The 20,587-nt window shown below is 38.3% G+C and overlaps 3 protein-coding genes across 3 annotated transcripts; all 3 read right to left on the bottom strand.

The window, feature by feature from the left end:
* Positions 1 to 411: 411 nt before the first annotated feature.
* Positions 412 to 3,705, bottom strand: bpgm (2,3-bisphosphoglycerate mutase). The gene is made up of 3 exons (XM_083917203.1): positions 3,615 to 3,705; positions 2,515 to 3,137; positions 412 to 2,032 (listed from the first exon to the last, which is right to left on the bottom strand). Exons 2-3 carry the CDS (start codon positions 3,122 to 3,124, stop codon positions 1,857 to 1,859), a joined length of 786 nt encoding a protein of 261 aa, XP_083773329.1. The 5' UTR covers positions 3,125 to 3,137; positions 3,615 to 3,705; the 3' UTR covers positions 412 to 1,856.
* Positions 3,706 to 4,727: 1,022 nt separating this feature from the next.
* Positions 4,728 to 8,850, bottom strand: LOC310949166 (troponin I, cardiac muscle-like). Its single transcript, XM_083916505.1, has 5 exons — positions 8,798 to 8,850; positions 8,531 to 8,662; positions 7,707 to 7,796; positions 6,725 to 6,898; positions 4,728 to 5,188 (listed from the first exon to the last, which is right to left on the bottom strand). The coding sequence occupies exons 2-5, from the start codon at positions 8,639 to 8,641 to the stop codon at positions 5,102 to 5,104; spliced, it is 462 nt and encodes a 153-aa protein (XP_083772631.1). The 5' UTR covers positions 8,642 to 8,662; positions 8,798 to 8,850; the 3' UTR covers positions 4,728 to 5,101.
* A 1,738-nt stretch (positions 8,851 to 10,588) lies between these two features.
* LOC310949121 (troponin I, slow skeletal muscle-like) lies at positions 10,589 to 20,411 on the bottom strand. The gene is made up of 12 exons (XM_083916454.1): positions 20,382 to 20,411; positions 20,101 to 20,142; positions 19,848 to 19,979; positions 18,834 to 18,923; positions 18,508 to 18,681; positions 18,330 to 18,412; positions 13,689 to 13,692; positions 13,554 to 13,595; positions 13,236 to 13,367; positions 13,025 to 13,114; positions 11,266 to 11,439; positions 10,589 to 11,161 (listed from the first exon to the last, which is right to left on the bottom strand). The coding sequence occupies exons 3-12, from the start codon at positions 19,962 to 19,964 to the stop codon at positions 11,081 to 11,083; spliced, it is 987 nt and encodes a 328-aa protein (XP_083772580.1). The 5' UTR covers positions 19,965 to 19,979; positions 20,101 to 20,142; positions 20,382 to 20,411; the 3' UTR covers positions 10,589 to 11,080.
* Between the last annotated feature and the right edge of the window lie 176 nt (positions 20,412 to 20,587).

Here is a 20,587-nt window from a genome sequence, read left to right as displayed (position 1 = left end):
ATACATAGTGTCAATGTTGCCACATAGCTGGGAATACAAATCATGTTGATCCTTGGGTCCATTTAAGACCCTTTCCATCCAATTAGAGCGTTTCTTCCTGGCTCAACCCCACTGGTCTGGCAAAATTACAAAAACGGTTGAGAAATGAGGAGCCACTCCTCTGGATCCATCTGTGGCAGCCAAACAGATTTGTTATTTATTGTTTCCAGTGGGCTCAAGGCAACCAGAATCCAAATTACAGGCATGCCTGTCCATCCAAACAACATTGTTGTTTGTTTTCAAATTTGTTTGTTGCTTCATCACACAATTTATAACGAACTATATGTCATTGTCGCATGTGACACGCCTTCCTGTTGCAAAATGATCCAACTGAAATAAAAATGACTATTTTAGGAAAATGTTTAATTCCCTTTAATTTCATCATACAGACTCTCATATGGTAAGCTGTAAACAGCAGGGTAGACGTTAAATCATCTTACATGAAATTACAAATATATCACTTTTTAACATCTACAAATGTTCTTAACTTATTTATTTTCCCCTTTTGACCTAACAGACCAATTTACAAAATAACAGTGGCAGAGAAACACAACAAACAACACAAATTATGTAGTGTAGTAGGCTACACCTATAAACAAGAGACAAAATACAACAATACAGTACAATGAAGTAGCCCGTGCCACACGTGGCAGTAACATAAGATGACACGTTAGACAGTTATAAGACATAATGTGCAGACTCAAGAGTGGTTTGTAACATTTTCATGCATGTTATTAACATGACATTAGCAACATCAAATTGCACATGTATGATAATAATTTAGAATTTAAAATGAAAACCAATAGTGCTTGTGTTTAACAATTAAACATAATCATATTGAAAATAATGGTATAGACCATTCACAGTTGTTGGATTTAATTAGGAAGGGGATTAATAAAGAATAAAAATGCTCATAACATCCCCAAAAAGTGCAAAGCATAAACCAGTTATCATACCAAATAGCCAGTGTTTTCAACTCCTGTTCCTACCTATTTCGTGTCAGAGTTAATGTACTGTATAAATGGATAGAACATCTTCAGCTGTCTTGCTTGCTCTTACTGAATAGTCAATTTAAAAGTATGAGTAACTCAAATGCATGGAACAGTAGAGGTTTTCATTGGTTTTGTATATTTACAGCATTTCTGTGGCTCATACTTACCCCATTCTTGGAATGAACAGCCTGAATGAGGTAAGATGTGTTAACGGAGTGCTTTTATTCTTAAATAAGTTTGATGCTCTACTTAAAATAAATATATTTTTTTAAAGTTGCTGAACTTAAACATTATGATAATACTGAAGGCACGGCAAGCGATTATTCCTAAAGCTCAGGAACTGAACAGAAAAGCATCTTTTAGAAGGGAGTGACTTTCTTTTTCTTTCCGATATGATATATTAGATTTAGATTAGGATTTTTCAGTTTCAACACATTAATATTAATCTGCAAGGTAGAAGTCAATGAGTAAATAAATAAATAACCACTTCAGGGTCACCATACAGGCATAAGTATGGACAGTTAGCTTAAAAATCAGTGCTTAGACATAATACAACTTAAAAACGTGCCGAAACATTTACAGTACAGTACAGTACTTCCTCCTGCTCCTGTTCAGTCTGACCTATGATACACTTTCTGTATCCAGGTGAGGCCACTATTAGACATACAGTAATTTCCCACCTATCTGTTAAATGTTATTAACAACAATTTGTTGTTATTATTGTCTGATATTCGGTATTATTATTATTAATTGAGTCTTTTCCAGAGTTTTCACCGTACCTGTTTCACAGGTAACCTGCACAGAGCTACAGCCAGTTAAGTGCATTCAAGTTGATGGTTTGGCTTTCCCCTGGTCCTCAACCTTTTTAATTGCCGCCTGAATCTTTGCCTGATCTCCCAAGAGCTGTCGAGGTTTCACAGGCTTGAGGTTTTCATCCAGCTCAAGCAGCACAGGTATCCCCGTAGGTAAAGTCACACTGGCAATATCCTCATCCGATATACCTGTTGAAATAAGGACAGTAATATTAAGATCACACTGGAGGAACTAGCCATAACCAGGCTTGATAACTAATATGAATGATTGCTGTAATTAAATCCTGTTTAAGGTATGACAATAATACGATTCCAGACTGCATGTATAACCTGTGCTGCCTAATAATAAGTAACAGTCAAAATGTGTTAAGTCAAGTTGTGTCCTGTGGCTCAAAGAGCTTTCAGAGCTTATGAGATGTGATGAAAGGTCAACGTGGACGTAATAGCCACAGCCAAATGTAACATAAACTCACTGGCCTTTTTACACAAGTTCAACTTTCCATTTGTGGAACTGAAATATGTCCTTCCCAATTCAATGACTGACGACTAGAAAGAGTAGCTTGTAGAGTCCAGAAACTGTGGCTGAATTCAACTGAATGCATTCACTGCACACACACAAAAGATGAAAGAGAGCACTGTTCATCATAGTTTGGGTCAGTTCAGTAGCATACCTTCCAGGTATTTCAACAGAGCCCTGCAGCTGTTTCCATGAGCAGAAATTAGCACAGTCCTGCCTTTCCTTATCTCTGGCACCACAGTGCTGTCCCAGTATGGCAGCAGCCGGTCCAACACCTCCTTTAGGCTTTCGGCTCGGGGAAGGTTCTCCTTTGGCACGTCACAAGTGGTGTATCTGCGGTCATCGTAGATTTCCAGGAAGTAAGGGTGGGATTCATCAATCGGAGGTGGAGTGACGTCATAGCTCCTTCTCCACACCTTCACCTTTTCCTCTCCATGCTGTAGAGCCATCTCTGCGCGGTTCAGGCCAATCAGGGAACCATAGTGGCGTTCGTTCAGTCTCCAGGACTTGGTCACGGGGACCCACTCCTGACCCATAGCCTCCAGCACCAGCCAAGCTGTCTGGATGGAGCGACTGAGTATGGAGGTGAATACTAAGTCGAACTTGTAGCCCTGCTCCTTCAGCAGCCTGCCACAGTCCTGGGCCTCTTTCACCCCATCCTCACTCAGCTTCATGTCAACCCAGCTGCAGAAACGGTTCTCTTTGTTCCAGGCCCCCTCCCCATGCCTCAGCAGAAAGAGTTTGTACTTGGACATCCGGAGCATCAGCAGCAGAACCCTGCACAGATTCGGCAGAAAATGAACAAAAAAAGTTATGCACAACTGAAATATATAAGTAAAACACCATTAATCTCCAGTTTATGTGTAGCCTAACTTAGTCACAGCACTGTGTATGTGATCTGAGATCTGGAGCAGGTACTTCTTAGCAGAGCCATCAAAAGGTCAGAGGTTGTCATAAAAGACTGGCAGGCTAAAGGCAGAGAGCTACGGTTACCCTTATTAACTCGCTTTATTCATAGGCTAGACAATGATAGAGCACGTTTAGCTAGCTACTATTGTGTACATATGTCGTTGGATGCTGCAAAGCCTAAAAGGATGGAGGAACGTGTTGCTGTGTAAATGATGTATAGTACATTGTAACATATTATGGCCGCGCAGAACGAGGTAAAGACAAGACAAACATGTAGAAAAAAACAGAATTACAAGCATGTGGCAACGTCAAAATGCTCAGAATATTGTGAAAATGTCGTCTTACCCTGTGTGGGTTTTAAATCCGGGCTAAAAGTAGCTAGTACAGCCGTAAGTGTTGACAGTATTTGGCCAGCCATGTACAGCAGTTGTTCCCGTGAACGTTAGTGATTGACATTTCCGTCCCTCCAATCAGAATGTCGCATATCACAAGTGGGCGGTACCCTACCCCTCCTCAAACGTTATGCCCATATTAGGAGTGGCAGTAAGGTTCACAGTGAAGGGAGGGGGAGCGACCGCCGTTGTCTCTGGGTGAGTGGAAGAGAAGCTGTTGATGTTTTGTTGAATGGGCTTTGTTGTTTACAGTTGGGAGAGGATTTATGGTGTTTGTAAGAGAAGGGAGGCACTTTAAGACAACTGTGTTTACAGGCAGAGGGAAGGCACTGATTATGTAAGCTTTTATACCCGTCTAAAATGATGCAAATGTGAGAATGTAGCGATCTAAATCAAACCTATGTTAGTGTTTTACGGTAAGTCTTAAAGTAGAAGGTTTGGGTAGGCTACATACAGACACATAGCTGTTCACTCCAACATTATGTACAGCAAAACTACTTAAAAAGTTGTTTAATACGTCATTGAGGCCAGGTTTCATTGTTTAAACCTGCCTTTAACTGTTGCTTTGTAACTTCACTTGCCTTTAAAGGTACATAATGATTTATTTTCCACGAGATTTAACCCAAATTAGTCTCAACTCAAAAATGTTGGTTCACCTTGTGGGGGATAGCTTTCTGACTCCAAATGGCAGGTGAGTTTCTGTAATGATGATAATTGATAATAATCTATATGTGGTTTTATCTCAATATATATTTTATAGGTTAATTCAATTGGGATATTTTGATATATAACAAAATCATATAAAGATATGCAATATTTTCAGAAAACATTCCTGATATTGGATTTACAACATTTGCTCAGAATAATCGAATACACTAGAGAGGTTAATGGTATGTAAATGTTGTATGTATGTAAACAGTATGACCAAATCTCTGACAAAAAAGCAGCAACAGACTACCATTCTTCTCCAAGCAATGCCATTTACAGTTTATTTGATACACAAAAAGATACTTGTTGGCAATACAGGCAAAGTAAATATTGGATAAATTCAGATTCATAGGTCAGATTCAGAGTCTTACCTGTTTATTGATGTACATGTCAAAAAACAAGCCTGTAACATTACTTCAGCTGACCTGAACTGCCCAAAGTGGTTTATGAATTCATATACAGTACATGCTAAAAAACTACAAAGGCAATACATTGCCTAATATATACATATGTTTTCACAATACATCATACAGCATGTAAAAAAACAATATGTAATATATGAAGTATTGTAGTTGAACACATTTACTATTGTCATTAATATAAACACGACATGTCCCGAAACCTACTTGTTAACCTTGTCTTTACGCCATTTACTGTCATTATAAAGTGAACAACAGTCACATGAATCTGTTTTAAAGCAGCAAACATGTCACAAGAAATTCTCCAGAAAATCTACTGCCCAGAATTAAACAGCTTCTTCCTGCCCTCCATACCGGACATGGCGTCCACGTTCTTACGCCAGTCAGTCACTTCCTCTTTCTGTAGGGCAAAAGATCATGAATTTTTTTTATCAGCTCAGTCTGATTAAAACACATTTTGTACACCACAAATAGGCACACAATGTTGGGGAATATACATACTTATTAATATTAAACCAAGAATGAAATTCTGCACTAAACATTGTACAACTGCAGTTTAGGTTTCACATCAAGGCTTAATTTTTTAGCATCAGCTTTAGCATTTTTGTTAATATCCTGGAATTCTAGTTTTTTGTCAAATGGTCTCTAATGTTAAATTGACCATTGACCGGCAACCAGTGTGTAATGATTATGAAGATGTAATCTACTCTATTTAATAAAGACTTCCAAAGCTTCTCAATACTGTGCAGTAGACTGTTTTAACTGTTTTTGTGTGCTGTGCGTGTTAAAGCTATAATTGGTAATATTTTCACTTAGTTAAATTGTCTTTAAAGTTACTATCTGTCAAAGAGTGAGTTAAAACAATGGTGACTGATCATATGACCCACTAATGAAAGCACTTGTACTTTCGTGTCTCCGGCAAAATTTCCACGCAAAGTTTAAAAGGCAGCGCTCTATTAGTGACACTTTTGACATCATTCAGCGGCGGTTGGTCTGCAAAGGTGGAGCTAGTCACTAACGGTTATGCTCCATTCACTTGTAATTGGAAATCGGGAGCTTCCGACCTCTGAGTCAGGCTTGTAGTAAGGGCAGAAGTGCAATGTAATGGGGGACGGACCGGAAATAGAGAGGTGAATGTGTGTCAATAATGTTTACTAAAGAGCACTGCCTGAGTAGGCTCGCTCTAATGTGTCAGGGCAGGACCATTTCATTACTGCTGACTCACAATGTAGGATCAACAAAAAGAGAAAAAAGACTGTTCAACTTCCAGTCCAAAAAACTAATTGAAGTGAAGAAGGACAATTAATCAAGAATCATTGTGACCACGAATGTGACAAGATGGAGGGCTCTGATAGAACAGGCTCACCTGCAATTACATCTAAAGCAGCCTTCACATGATAAGCTTTTTGCGCTGGGCTCACCGCGAGGTTGGGCGCAGAGACCCAGTTAACGGCTAAATCAACGTTAGTATTACAACAACTGTTAGCTCGTAAACTGCCTATTCGCAAACCTGGTGTGACTGCTTATAAACCTCCATCATTAAGTTTTCTTCCCAAATCGTGAAACGACTTGAATCTAACGTTAAATAGTTCGGGAAATTCGGACACACAATACGTTTTTCAGCTTTCTAACCAGCTTGATGCGGCACTCTGGTTGCCTAGGAAACGTCACACTCAAAGCTTCTATCTCATTGGTTGTACTTTTGAAAGATCAGCGGCAACAAGGTCAAAGTTTAACTGATTTGAACTTTGAGCGCAGCGTCAGAGAGGCAAATCTGTGCGGTGCGCGCCGCTACATTGGGCGCTACCGCCTCTTCCATAGGAAATGAATGGAGCGGCCGGCGCAAAGTGTTTTTACCGTGTATCATGTGTAGGGGCCTTTACCGCCAAAGAGGCCACTAAAAACAATGTAACCCTGTAAAGCCAGCAGCCCTTACCTTCTCCTCCTCTTTCTTCACAGTCTTCAGGTTGGCCTTGAAGTCCACAGACTCTTTGACTCTTGCGCCCAGCAGAGCTCCCAACATGGCGTCAGCAGATACCCTCACCCTCTTCAGGGCAGGTCTCTTCATCTTGCCCTTCAACTCATAGATTTTCTGAGACAGGTCCTGAACCTTTGTTGCAACACAAATGACACATCCTCAGCATAACTTCACCCATAAGAACCCACGCTGACACAGGTGTCACACACCCTCTAAATGTTCTGGAAAGTTCCTCATTCAGCTTTATCAGTCACGTGACAGTTTGTGAGTTTGTCTTTCCATGACAACATTTCCAAGATGGCTACTGTATGTGCCATCCTGGTCAACACATGTGAAACGTGTGGAAACATGCTGTTTTTTTTGCTTCTATGGTAAGATTCAAGTCATTTAACAATTCTAATGCTTACATTTAACCCGTTCTGAACGTGTTTGCTGAACAAATTCATATAAATTGATCAGGTAGATATTAAGGTCAATAGTCACGAAAAACCTAATGGGACGTCTGTGTCACAGTAAGAAAAATCATAACGATCTGCTCAGTTAATTTAGCTGATTCAATGATATTGAACAAATCTTTTTTATATTATTCAATTCAAAGCATATTGAACCAAATGTAAACAAAAAAACTTGTCAAATGAATTGATAATTTGATGATAATGATGACAAATTACAGCTAACGCCTAATGTAACATACAGTATATGTAACATCTGAGCTCCCCGGCAGGTATTTCCAAAAAAATTCAGAAATATTTTCTATGTGGTTTGTTAGGTCTGTATTATGCCCCCCATACTTTTCCTTAAAGGAGAAATATGTCTTGGTTCTAACGGGTTAAAATGTTCCAAATCCAAATGAATATTGTTTACATACAGTATGTATGCATCCCTTACATTTGTCTGAAAAAGGATCAAAGTCAAATGGTTATTCACAAATGTTACTTACCTCCCTGGTATTTTTCGTCACTTTAGAATCAATATCATACCGCTCTTCATCAACCTTGTCAATTTTCTGGTGCAGCTCTTTGCAAATATTCTGTGGACAGAAAAGTCTATTAGACTCGTTTATGTCTTTGTGTAAATGGTCTGGGTAACCTCATGGAAATACTGACATGGTAAGAAACAATGCAAAGAGACATTGTCACGTGTATGTGAAGTGATAAAACCCATCGCAAAACTCTTCTTCAGTATACCATGCTTTATTCTCCACCCCGGTGATGGTAAGATAATGGTGTACTGGAGGAGAGTTGTGTTTGATGGAAGCTCACACTGGTCTGCACCTCAGCTCAAAGTAAGAAACTGTTTATAAATGTACCATAATATAAATGTAAATGTAAATACATGTAGCATTTGCTGTAGATTTTATGTGATCCGTAGATTAATCCAAGGACTTTGCTGTGGATAGTTTTCATTGGAAGTATTTTCTAATGGCCTCTATTAAAACTGTTAACATTGAGGTCTGTGGATTTTTCTGACTAACTGAGACATTGTTCTTGGCAAGGGACATTGCTGTTGAGGTTTTCAAATATATATATTTCAAACTCAATTACATGCATTGATTGTATTTGAGTGCCAGCAGAAGTCTCAGTGAAATATACCTCAAATCCAAAAGTAAAGCTTGCAGCTAGATGACACAAGAAGTAGATGGGGGGAAAGTGATTTACGTCAAGTGTTTGTACAGTTATGTGATTTAAAGATGACTTTCCTAAGAGCCCAAGCCAAAGAAAAGTACTCCTTATGTGGAATAAAATGCTTCAATGATAAATGTACCTGTAGATCCTGCAAAGACAGGCCTGACAGTTGGAGTTCTGGCACCCGCTCAGTGAGGGTTCTCTCCCGTTCCTCTTTTCTGGTTTGCTTTTCGTTGTCCAGCATAGTCATGGCTTTCTTGAGCAGTTTGGTCTGGTGCACGTAAATGTACAGAATTACACTCCTCAGTCAGCCCGACAACGTATGGTTTACAGCACTTAACAAATGTAAATCTTAAACAATTTTATATTACAATCCAAGACTAACACACAGTTACACATAAAATACCTTCAAGAACAGTCTGCGAGACGCAGAGATTTTTGGCTTTGGTTTCTGGAAAGGAGGACATTATTATACATGTCAGATTTTCTGGCAAAACAGCACACAGTGAATTTACCAGTGTTCATTTTTCTGTGCATACACGTTTGCACATTAGTCATAGTATGAGTCAACAAACACAAAAAATGACAACGTATACCATCCCTACTACAGCCAGAGTACTCGCATTTAACTTTATATTGATATTTTCTTTGAATCTTATTATTTACATGATTGATTGACTGATGTTGTTGTTAAGTAATTCAATTTCTACTGTAGTTAAGGCACTTATGCACTTGATTATCATAATCCAACACCAGTGCACAAGTCCTCACAACTAACTCAAATTAAAGTTAGGACATTTATTCTAGCTTTGACAGTAGGATCCACTCACCGAAGCCCTATCCAGTAAGGAAGGTGGTGTCCATATTTCAAGAAGAGAAAGAGAAAAGGATAAATTTGTTACATTTGTCGAATTTCCAGTGCTAAAATTGTGGAGTGGTGAAAGAAATGAGACACGAGTGCTTACCCTTCAGACATGTTTGCAGTTCTCCCTCTGTTAAACCAAAAAAAAACGAGAGAAGACAATTATTTCTCATTATCAATCTATTTTTTTTTTTTTACAGAATAATACACGTACATCTCAGATCATTTACTGTGAAATGAAAAAAATGAATTCATCACATATGATTCAGAAATCCTAGTCTGTATGTGCAGCATATGTTGCGGTTCCATAGCAGGGGACACAAACTATGTTTGACATTGTCTAAAGGTCAAACCTATGACTTCTGAGAAATAGTCTCTGAAACAAAGTCAAAATGTTACATGTTACTTATCATTTAGCTGACGCTTTTATCCAAAGAGACTTCCAAGTCAAAATACTTAGCAGACAAGTAATCAATCAAGACCAAAGAGGTCAGGGGTCAAGTTGTTTAAGCAAAATAAATTGAATTACATTATCAAATCATTACATTGAAATGACACACTGATAATTGTGAGCAATGGGGAAAGTTTGCAAAGAAAAAGTGGACATAAATCAACACAGTGATGTGTTATTTATAACTTGAGCAAGCTGATCTCAAGCCCGAACAAAAACACGTTTCCTCCCTGACTCAAAATAAGAGATTCCTTTTTTTAAATGAGATCGCTGTCAGATGTAAGAAATTATCAATATGTAAGCATAAATAGAAACACTTCAGCCTTGATTTTTTTATTTATAGTGGTGATTTGTTTTCTCGATTCTCAGCAGAGTATTGTAATACAAAAAAACTTGATTTGCTCTTTTTTCCCCTTATGTTTTGTAATATTTCGAAATAAAACTCCTTACCTTAAACAGCAGGCGACAAATACTCAAAGGCGTCTTTTTCTGAGACCAGAGGGGCAGAAAGAGGGTAGATATATAGATTCCAGCGCTCATGTGAGTGGCTCACTAAAATAGACCCTCTGTCCTCACTATTCTTGCACTGCGTCTTTGACATCCCATATGTATGAGGTGTGAAATCTTACTGGAACTGTCCAGCGAGTCTGGTGCTGTCTTAGTGTCCTCCATCCCCTCGCTAAGGAAGACATGGGCGAAGTTTGAAGCAGCATTAGAACATTATCATGTGTGTGAAATTAAAGTTGGTTCCACATACGATCTAAATTAGTTATTAGATCACACAATGGAGGAAAACAATGCCGGGATTGGTATATTTATATTTAGCGAACATACTTGTTTTCCAGTTTGTATCGAGTACATAAGCTGTGGAAAAGATAACATACTCCACCAATCATAGTATTTGTTTCAACATCTTAGCTTTAATAGACATTCAATATTGCTTTATAGCAATTTATCCCAGCAGGTAACACAATAGCAGTTGTTCATTCATGAGGGACAAACAATGTTGCTCCACAGTCAACACATTATACTGTAGGGCTGAGTTTCCTCTGATGGTTTTTAAAGAGTTATGCTGCCATCACAAGGCTGCAGAGGACTACTGCATCACTTATACAAAGCAGTTAATGGCACAATGAAATCAATGTACTTAACATTTTCCATTTAAAATATAATTTAAATACCACTTAAAGCCTTTAGTCCTTTTTTAAGCGCACAATATCTGTTGATTTTCCTTTATTTCTAGGGCAAGACTATCCTTGTTTAAGGGCATTTGTTCTACCTGCAGTTCATACATTGACATAATGTAGGTAAGACGGTAAGTAATGTTAAGAATACATCATGAGAAGAAGATGTCTTCAACCAGAGTAAATGTTTATTTAGGCGTCAAACAGCTTCTTCCTGCCCTCCATACCAGACATGGCCTCCACATTCTTACGCCAGTCAGTCACCTCCTCCTTCTGTTGGGAACATAGCAGATCACAGACATGCAGCCAAGATGAAACACATCATTTGACCAAAAACGACCATTACTTTAAGGTGTCTGTGACCCTAAAGGGCTTACCTTTTCCTCTTCCTTCTTGACCGTTTTGAGGTTGGCCTTGAAGTCAATGGACTCCTTGTGTTTGGAGCCCAGCAGAACGCTCAGCATGGCTTCAGCTGAGATCTTCACTCTCTTCAGGGTCGGCTTCTTGAACTTACTCTGAATCTCAATGATCTTCAGGTTCATGTTCTCTATCTGGCCAGGGGATCGATTGATAGAAAAGGATCGTGCTGTTGTTATTTTACTATTTAGAGTAAAATAGATTGTATTATCCTCACTGCTATTTATTCATTTACATGAGCACAACGTAGAGGGAAGTGGGGAATCCTTCCCCACTTGTTCACATCCATGTATGTAGTTATGAACACATGGGATTTATCAGTACGTCTATTTGCAATTAATGCACCATTGAAAGTTCACCATTAACCTTCTAAGTTAATTTATTAAACTCTTAACTTAATGTCCATGTTTCAGTTGCTTTTAACCAAAACTCTTGTCTTCCTCAGCTGATGCAGTTTACTCAGATGAAACTAATAATTCCGGGTTCTCCGGTTTCCTCCCACAGTCCAAAGACATGCACGTGTTAGGTTAATTGATTCTACATTGCCCGTAGGTGTGAATGATTGTCTGTCTCTGTTCTTCTCTATGTGCCCTGCGATAGGCGTCTTGTCCAGGGTGTACCCCGCCTTACGCCCGATGTCAGCTTGGATCGGCTCCAGCCCCCCCGCGACCCCAACAGGGACAAGCGGTTGAAGATGAATGAATGAGTTAAGGTTTTTTTTTTCAAACTAATCCTAAATTCTTTAGATTTTTCCATTGAATATACAAAATACTACACTTTTTAATCAATGTTTAGGTGTAGGGAACAACTGTACATGTTTGTTTAAGTAATCATATTCCTTGAATGTTAACAGCTCTTTAAGATTGGGCCGACTAGTACAAAGCCAGAAAAACTGCTATTTTACAAAACTAACATATTTTTTAAAGAGCACATGTTAACAAATACTAGAGAAAAATAAATAACATATGCAAAGAAAATCAGTATATTTTGCTACTTTTACAGATGCTTGATAATCTGTTGTTTGTAAGGAAGTACTCTCTGATTACTCAATAGTCCATTTTTGATTTATTGACAATTTTGCCCCCAATTCATTATTGGTCTAACCCAGTGGTGCCCAATCCTGCTCCTGTAGGGCCACTGCCCTGCATGTTTTAGGTTTCTCTCTGCTCCTACACACCTGGATTTAATGATGTGCTCGTTATCAAGCACCTGAAGCTTGTCAGGGGTTTGAAAACCGTTAGAATCAGGTTTGTTAGAGCAGGGAGAAACCTAAAACATGCATGGCAGTGGCTCTCCAGGAGCAGAATTGGGCACCCCTGGAATATCAATGCTGCCTGTTTTTCCGTTATATCAGTGTATTAATGTATCAGCTCCAAACTTAAGCTGTCGATAATTTACTGCAGTGGTTAAGCCAATAGATAATGAGACTCTTGACTCTAGTATAAATGCCATAGATTACAGTTGAGCAGCTTGTGCGCACACAGACAAATGTGAGCGCACTGTTGATGTTGTAAAACACAAATGGGAAATATGTTGAATTCCAAAATGATGCTAGGTTGCATCAAGCTTCAAGCATTGGATTCTGTTATGCTTTTGTGCTGCCACTGAGAGGCAGCGTTTGTTCACTTTTAGCTGTTTTATGGACACTGAATTCAGTAACTTACAAAAAGATTTCCACATGCATCACTTTATCTTTCTATTCTTTCTTGAGCAGCTTACCTCCTTGTCATTTTTGGACACTTTGAGGCCGATATCATACCACTCTTCATCTACAACATCAATCTTGTGATGCAAGTCTTTGCAAAGATCCTGTAAAAAAGTTGTATTTAAAAAAAAACACACACTCCAGTATCGGAATAAAATAATAATCTCAAATAGAAATAATTATATTAGTGAAGAGAGTGTACTGGACTGGAATGAAGTGAAATACCTGTAGCTCTTGCAAAGACAAACCAGACATGTTGAGAGGAGGAACTCGATCTGTCAGAGCAGCTTCTCTTTCTTTTATCTTCTGCTCGTTCTCCTCCTGCAGCATCTGAGCAGCGACTGCCAACAGTCTAATCTAAAGGGGAAATCCAAATAAATTCATTAAAAGGTTTTTTTTCTCATTTTATTAGGATCATCTCCCATAATTATCAATATACGTCACAAACACTTTTCTGAGGTACATACAAAGAGCATAAATGTTATGCACTCAAGTCAAATTGTTTCAATCTATAAAAATGAATACATTAAAATAAAAACTTACCTTCAACCCCAGCCTTCGAGAGGAGGAGATCTTTGATTTTTTCTATAATTCACACGGAAAAAACATTTAATTCAATTTAATAAATAGAAGACTGAGAATGGGGCTTATTGAAGATGTTTGATGATTGATACTCACAGGTCTGTTAGGGCGTTAACAAGAGAGAGGAAATATATGTCAACATATTAATGTACTGAAAATCCATACATACTTTTACAGTATACTTTGAAGCTGTCAATTAAAATACACCATATGCGAGTATACTCACGCATCAGCCATGGTTGTCTCAAATTCCCGCACTAGAATTTGAAAAGTAAAAGAAAATGAAAGCTGTGATCTCGTGAATTTATTTTAACCATAATGCATTTAATAGCAAACAGACTGATTTCACCCTCAACACCTGTTCAATTGAACTGTACGCGGGAGTCAAAAGTGGTTCAAAGTGTATCACAAGTTATTGATTGTGCACTCAGTCGTTCCCCTGGCACAATTTGTATTGTGCCAAACAAGTAGTTCTGTAGTATTTCATATTTTGCTCTCATCACATTTCATTTTACATACTTTTTCTTTACGTTTACCTTTTCCCCCCTCCTCATTCATGCAGAAATCAAAAAAATATTAGAAATGTAAATACATATTTCAACTAAATGAAATACACTTAAAGGTTAGGTGCAGACTTTGGTTTTCTGTTTTCTAAGCATGCATTGGTGCATAGGATTCATCTTTCAAAAATAATACAACTTCGAAAGCACTTGTGTCCTACACAAAGTTTCAAAGTGCTGGGTCAGTGGTTGAGATGGCATAACTCACAAGAGTCTCTGCATAGGTGACAAAAAGGGTGAATGGCCAGATAATCCACAGGCATGTAACTGACAATGTCTTGCTGTTAATCTCAATAACAACGATAACCAAATAGAACTAATCTCAATTAATAAAAACTAGCATTAATCTCAGTTAGACATGTTAGTTAGCTGTTGGTGTGGTTTTAAATATGCATGCTGAGAAGTTACTTCTCATTCACAGACAGAACTCAATATGCCCACCAAGTTTACTCTCATCACAAGTACCAGAATACAAGCAACTCTGTACCTTATCGAAGCTGAACAGCTCCTTGAGCCTTCGAACTGAAGAAAAGTGTGAGAGAGAGGGGCAGCAATCAACTTTCTGAGAGAGAAAAATCAGATTTATAGCGTCAGTGCCAAGTGTGAATGACTCACTAAAATAGACTCCTGTGTGTCCATCAACAGTGACTTTTACTGTTGCACATAGCATTCCCACAATATCATGCAGGAAAGGGGGTAATAAAACTTCATTTATGGGCTCAAACATTTGGGTATCTTCTGTAATTGTGATGACACCTGTTGGTCGAAGTGACATTGAGAATTTAAAGGGGCATTACCCGCTGACCCACTGGGTGCATGCTGGGTCAGTGTCACACATTCACATTTGACCAGGGCCAGCTCGTTCGGGTTTGGATCAAGTTGTTAAGTAGTCAAACAGGATGAAGAAATCAACCTAGCGTGTCAGTATTCACTTGGTGTGCGTTATTTATAGAACAAACAGCAGAGTTCAAGTGTATCAGGACCATCTCAAGATGTCCATCTATAGACATCTAATAGTGTGACCAACTGAGACTGAAGAGGTTTTTAACACCCATATCACATATCTTCCTTTCTAGGGGCCACATCAACTGTATGCCATTGCTTTGTTCATGCCAATTTGCAAATTCCTCACCGAAATAGAGATTAAAACATTGAAAATGAATTCAGAGCTTGAAAAATTAGTAATTTGTTTTACCTCATTGCATCAATTCCAATGGAGTGCTTTCCTTGCTTTCACCACATCTTCGCAGAAAGTAAGAAGCATTTTCATGTTCAGTGCACATTTTCTATCCACCTTGCTGTATACATATACACCACATCTTTGCATGTGTGTGTGATGACAGACTATAATAGCCTGATAACACTTTACAGGACCACCTCGGAGGGAAGAACAAAGCCAAAAATGTGGCCTGTGTTATTTAGGGGAGCAGAGGAACAAGGACAGGTGTTGGTTAGGACTTGATGGTTTGTAAACTGAGCCAGCCAGAGTTCAATCTGCGTCATTGTTGCAACATGGCTCAAAGGGCTGCGACTCACAACTCACTCTTCCCCTCACTTAAGGATAGGTAGGCAGCGAACAATTAAACAAGAATAGTAGGAACCTCAGGTCAAATGCTATTCTTAGATCACTCTTTGCAGTACTTGTTTTAAAGGAGTATTCAAGCGATTTATTGTACTCGGACACAAGAGATGGAGAGAAAAAGAATTGTCCAAACTCTTGCAGAAGAGGTTGATATGTCCTTGTCACATCCTGATATGGAACCAGGAGTAACCATTGATGTTAATGGACAGAAGGATGGATGGGAGGCGCTTGTTATAATAAATTGTATTAAAATTATATAAAATGTATAAAATTATATTAATAAAAAAAGAAACAAGCAAAAGGTACCATGTAGATCATCAAACGGAAAGCGTGCTTGTCACACAAACAGGCAGAGGCCGATCACAAATGATATGGTCTTCACACCACAGAGTCAGCTGCCTGCTGGCACACAACAAAGAGTGGGATTGTGAGGAGGAGGAGGAGGAGGAGGAGGAGGAGGAGGAGGAGATTGAGATGGAGACGACGATGATGATGATGATGACAGAGAGAGACACCCAGGATCTGCTGCCTGTCTTTCATCCTGGATAAGCTCAGGTGTGCTTAATCAGCTCCACCAGCAGCAGCCTGCATATTAGGAGGAGGGAGAGGGAGGACACACACACACACACACACACACACACACACACACACACACACACACACACACACACACACACACACACACACACACACACACACAACCAAAAAGAAAACACTCCCCCATGTAACAATCCTGTTTGTCCCTCTCCAAAAACCTACATTTCCCATAATGCTTCAGACAGCATCCAGTTGTTCTGCTGCATTCACACAATAGCCAATAACCTCCTGTCATTCCGACTTGGGAGCGTTCATGCATGGTTACCTCCACTGATTGTCTTGTAATCACATCATTGACATAAATCAGCTACACGTGTGGTCTTATGCACTTAAATCTGTTCTGTGTATAGCATCTTTTGAATTTGCTGAATTGAATGTATTAGTTTGATGATGCATTTTATTTGGATGTATCTGCCAATGACGGTGACTTTGCAGCCCTTTTTGAAATTGACTCCAAGCCTGACAAACATCACTGGCTGGTAAAGTGTCGCTCCTCCAGTTCGTAACAAGGGCTTTCTGTCACCAAGCTCCGAGCTGAGATCACCCTGATGACATCACCTTGGCATCACCACGGGTAAAGCTGCACAATACAAGGAAAAATATCGAATTGCGCTGATGTTGACTGATATTGCAACTGCGATATGAGCCACGATATTATAGAGAATGATCATTTTTGCAACATTCGCATTTTTATTTAAAAAATATATTAAAATGATCGTGGTGTGATCATTTTTGGATCTGTATCAAAGAAAATGTTGGGTTATTTTTGTAGAAGTCTTTATAACACGACTTGTACCCCCCTTGGATTTGGACATTGCATTTGTCCGTATTGCTATTTTGATAATATTGCAAATAATTGTGCAACACCTCATGGGTTAATTTTTCTCACACCTAACAAGCACTGAGCATTATGTAATTATTGTATTTATGTTCGAATAGACCCAATAGTTCTCGCATTGACTAGTTAACTGACTTTTATGTGTAAATCAGTGGAGTTCCCCCTTATAATACAGTGTCCTTTGTGTTTCATCTCTGTTGTGCACGATTTACCACATCAGAAGTGTTGAAAGAGTTACTAATATTTTTGGGTCAAGCTGCAGTTAAGCATTTACTAAATCCTTTTTCAACACACTAGATGGAGTTTACTGTTAAGTATTTTGCTGAATATTCTGCTGATTTTTCTGGTTAAATTAATTGATTTGGTTTCAAAAACATCACAAATACACAAAGCTCAATGTCTTCATATTTGCTGTGTTGGATTGGTCCCAAATCCAAAGATATTTAGTTTGGCAAAGAAAAGACTCAAATCTATAACCTTTTTTTTGTATTTTTGCTTGAAAACTTTTAAACAATTAGTTGATAATCTAAATTGTTGCTGATTAATGAATCAACTAATTGTTTCAGTTCTAATCATTGTATTTAGCAGTAATTGTGATGCTGATTGGTACTGTGTGCTCCGGCTGCTCCTTTTCTTACTGAGCGGTTTATGCAGCCCTGAACCTGTGACCTTATGTCATGTCTACTTTGATTTACAAAGATGGTTTAACTACTTTGTTCTCGGCTGCTGTTGCCAACCTGGAACTATTATTACCATCTGGCTGAGGTTGTTTCTCAATCTATAGTGGATAATACAGTACATGTTTAAAAAGAAAAGTGCAGCATCGGTTTTCTGTGTTGATCAGAAGTATTTATTATCAGAATAAACCAGTCTTTTCCAGGCATTTTCAGATCGAGAAACACAGCAAATCTCATTATACGCACAGTAAGTGATGACAATTTAACGAGTGCCAACACCACAAGAAAATGACAGAATGCAACTCATTTGTATGTAAAATATGCAAGTTTCCTTTGAATCCGTATATTTGTCATATTGCAAATGTGAAGTCACACTCACTTACACACACACTGTCAACTTACTATTGTGAGCAGTGAGATTAACTTTATTTTCCTCTCTATTCTTATAAAAGAAAAAAAATCAGATTTAAATATAATGTTTACTGTCCGGCATTAAACAGCTTCTTCCTGCCCTCCATACCAGACATGGCCTCCACGTTCTTACGCCAGTCAGTCACCTCCTCTTTCTGTTCACAAGAAGAAAATTCTTCTTAGTGATCCTGTACGTTCACAAAACAAGCAACACCACAAAACAATCTGCTGTTGTAGTTGCCGCTCTTACCTTCTCCTCCTCTTTCTTCACAGTCTTCAGGTTGGCCTTGAAGTCCACAGACTCTTTGACTTTTGCGCCCAGCAGAGCTCCCAACATGGCGTCAGCAGAGATCTTCACCCTCTTTAGAGCGGGTCGCTTCATCTTGCCCTTCAGCTCAAAGACCTTCATTGACAGATTTTCAATCTGCAGGAAAAAAATTTAAATGTAAGTAAAAGATATGAATAAATTCTAACAGATCACAACGCAAAATAATTTAAATCACACATAGGGAGGCTACTTTAATCCCTAAATGTTCCTGGTAAATAATAACAACATGAACATTAATGAACATGTACCTCCTTGTTATTTTTGGTCACTTTGGCATCAATGTCGTAGCGCTCCTCATCTACCCCGTCTATCTTATGGTGCAGTTCTTTGCACAGAGCCTTCAGACAGAGAGAAGGCGAGGCAAGTTTATTCCATAGCACAATTCAACAACAAGGCAATTCAAAGTGCTTCACATAAAACATTAAAAGCACTGGGAGAAATAAAACATAAATTTAAGACAAATAAAAGGTCATTTGAAACATACAGAAGATGGTTACAGTTACAGAAGTTAGAGTGCAGTTTACTTTTAAAAAGCAGCGGCAAATAGAAAAGTATTTAGTCTTGATTTAAAATAACTAAGAGTGGCAGCAGACCTGCAGTTTTCTGGGAGTTTTTTCCAGATTTGTGGAGCATAAAAACTCTCCATGTTTAGTTCTGACTCTGGGGACACAGAGCAGATTTGTCCCAGAAGATCGGAGGGGTCTGGATGGTTTCGTAGCTGAGCAGAAGATCTGAAATGTATTTTGGTCTAAACCATTCAGTGGTTTGTAAAAAAAACTATTAAGAATAAGAATTATTTTGTAATCAATTCTTTAAAAAATGGAGAAAATCGTTTCAATTCATTGCACATTTAATGAGACCCCTGTAATCATCTGGCATGTTGCACATCTCACATTCAAAGGTTCTGTTTTTCTGTGTGTTGATGCAACACTCATCTATTATTTATGAAACATTACACCGAGGAACCTAATGTTGTTCATTCCTACTGTATTGATTGTTACACTCATTATTATGGGTCACTTGATATGTGAAATAATATTTTTCTAATAATATGAGGGTTTTTAAAGATTGTTCTACATAAAAATGTCAGCTAAATGCCCAAAGTATAAAATATAGATGACGAGGCATCTCTCCTCTAACACGCTGAACATACTGTATGCCTGTTATCTATATACATCAGAGGGATACTTCCGTATGGAGCATTTCAACGATGTTGTTTCATTGTAGTATGATTGGCGGTTCATGCAGTGACCTGCACATACCTGAAGGTCCTGCATGGACAAACCAGACAGCTGAAGCGGAGGAACTCTCTCGCCCAAAGTGGCTTCTCTCTCCAGCTTCTTTTCCTCCTTCTCCTTCTCCAACATCACAGCTGCCATTTTCAGCAGCTTCGTCTGAATTGAATGAAAAAGTCAGAATGATTAACTTTGTGATCAGATCCCCCTAATTGTGGAGTGTATCATGCAGTCTTATCTGCGGTGAATTATTATAAGTTGTAGACAAAGAAGACGATACCTTGAGAGCCAGTCTGCGAGATGCAGAGATCTTTGATTTTTTCTACAAAAAAAAATCAGGAGTATTTAACGTAGCAGCAGTTACACAAAAATACATATGCTAAATGAAGATTTGTTTTAGATAAATTACACCAATTATATAGATAACATACCTGTCTATGTTGGATATTATGATGTGGAAAAGAAAAGTATAAAGATAAGAGTTAGCATCAACATGATAAAGATCGAAAAAATTGCTTTGATTATACAAATACTGATTTAAACGGTTTAAAAATGCATAACTTACCCCTCAGACATGATTGGCTTTTGTCTGTCAAAATGAAATAATTCATACGTAAATCAGATAAATTCATTTTTCAGAAATGGTATTAGTTGCAGCAGTAATAAATATATGCTGTATAGTATTTTTGACATTCGTAGACTGGATCTATTATAGACTAATATTTTTACTTTATTAACAGTTTTCTAATTATTTTCAATAACAGAGA

This window comes from Echiichthys vipera (assembly GCF_963691815.1).
Source record: "Echiichthys vipera genome assembly, chromosome: 7".
NCBI lineage: Eukaryota > Metazoa > Chordata > Actinopteri > Perciformes > Trachinidae > Echiichthys > Echiichthys vipera.
Note: the sequence above shows the minus strand (reverse complement) of the source record. Positions and strands in the feature narration are given on the sequence as shown.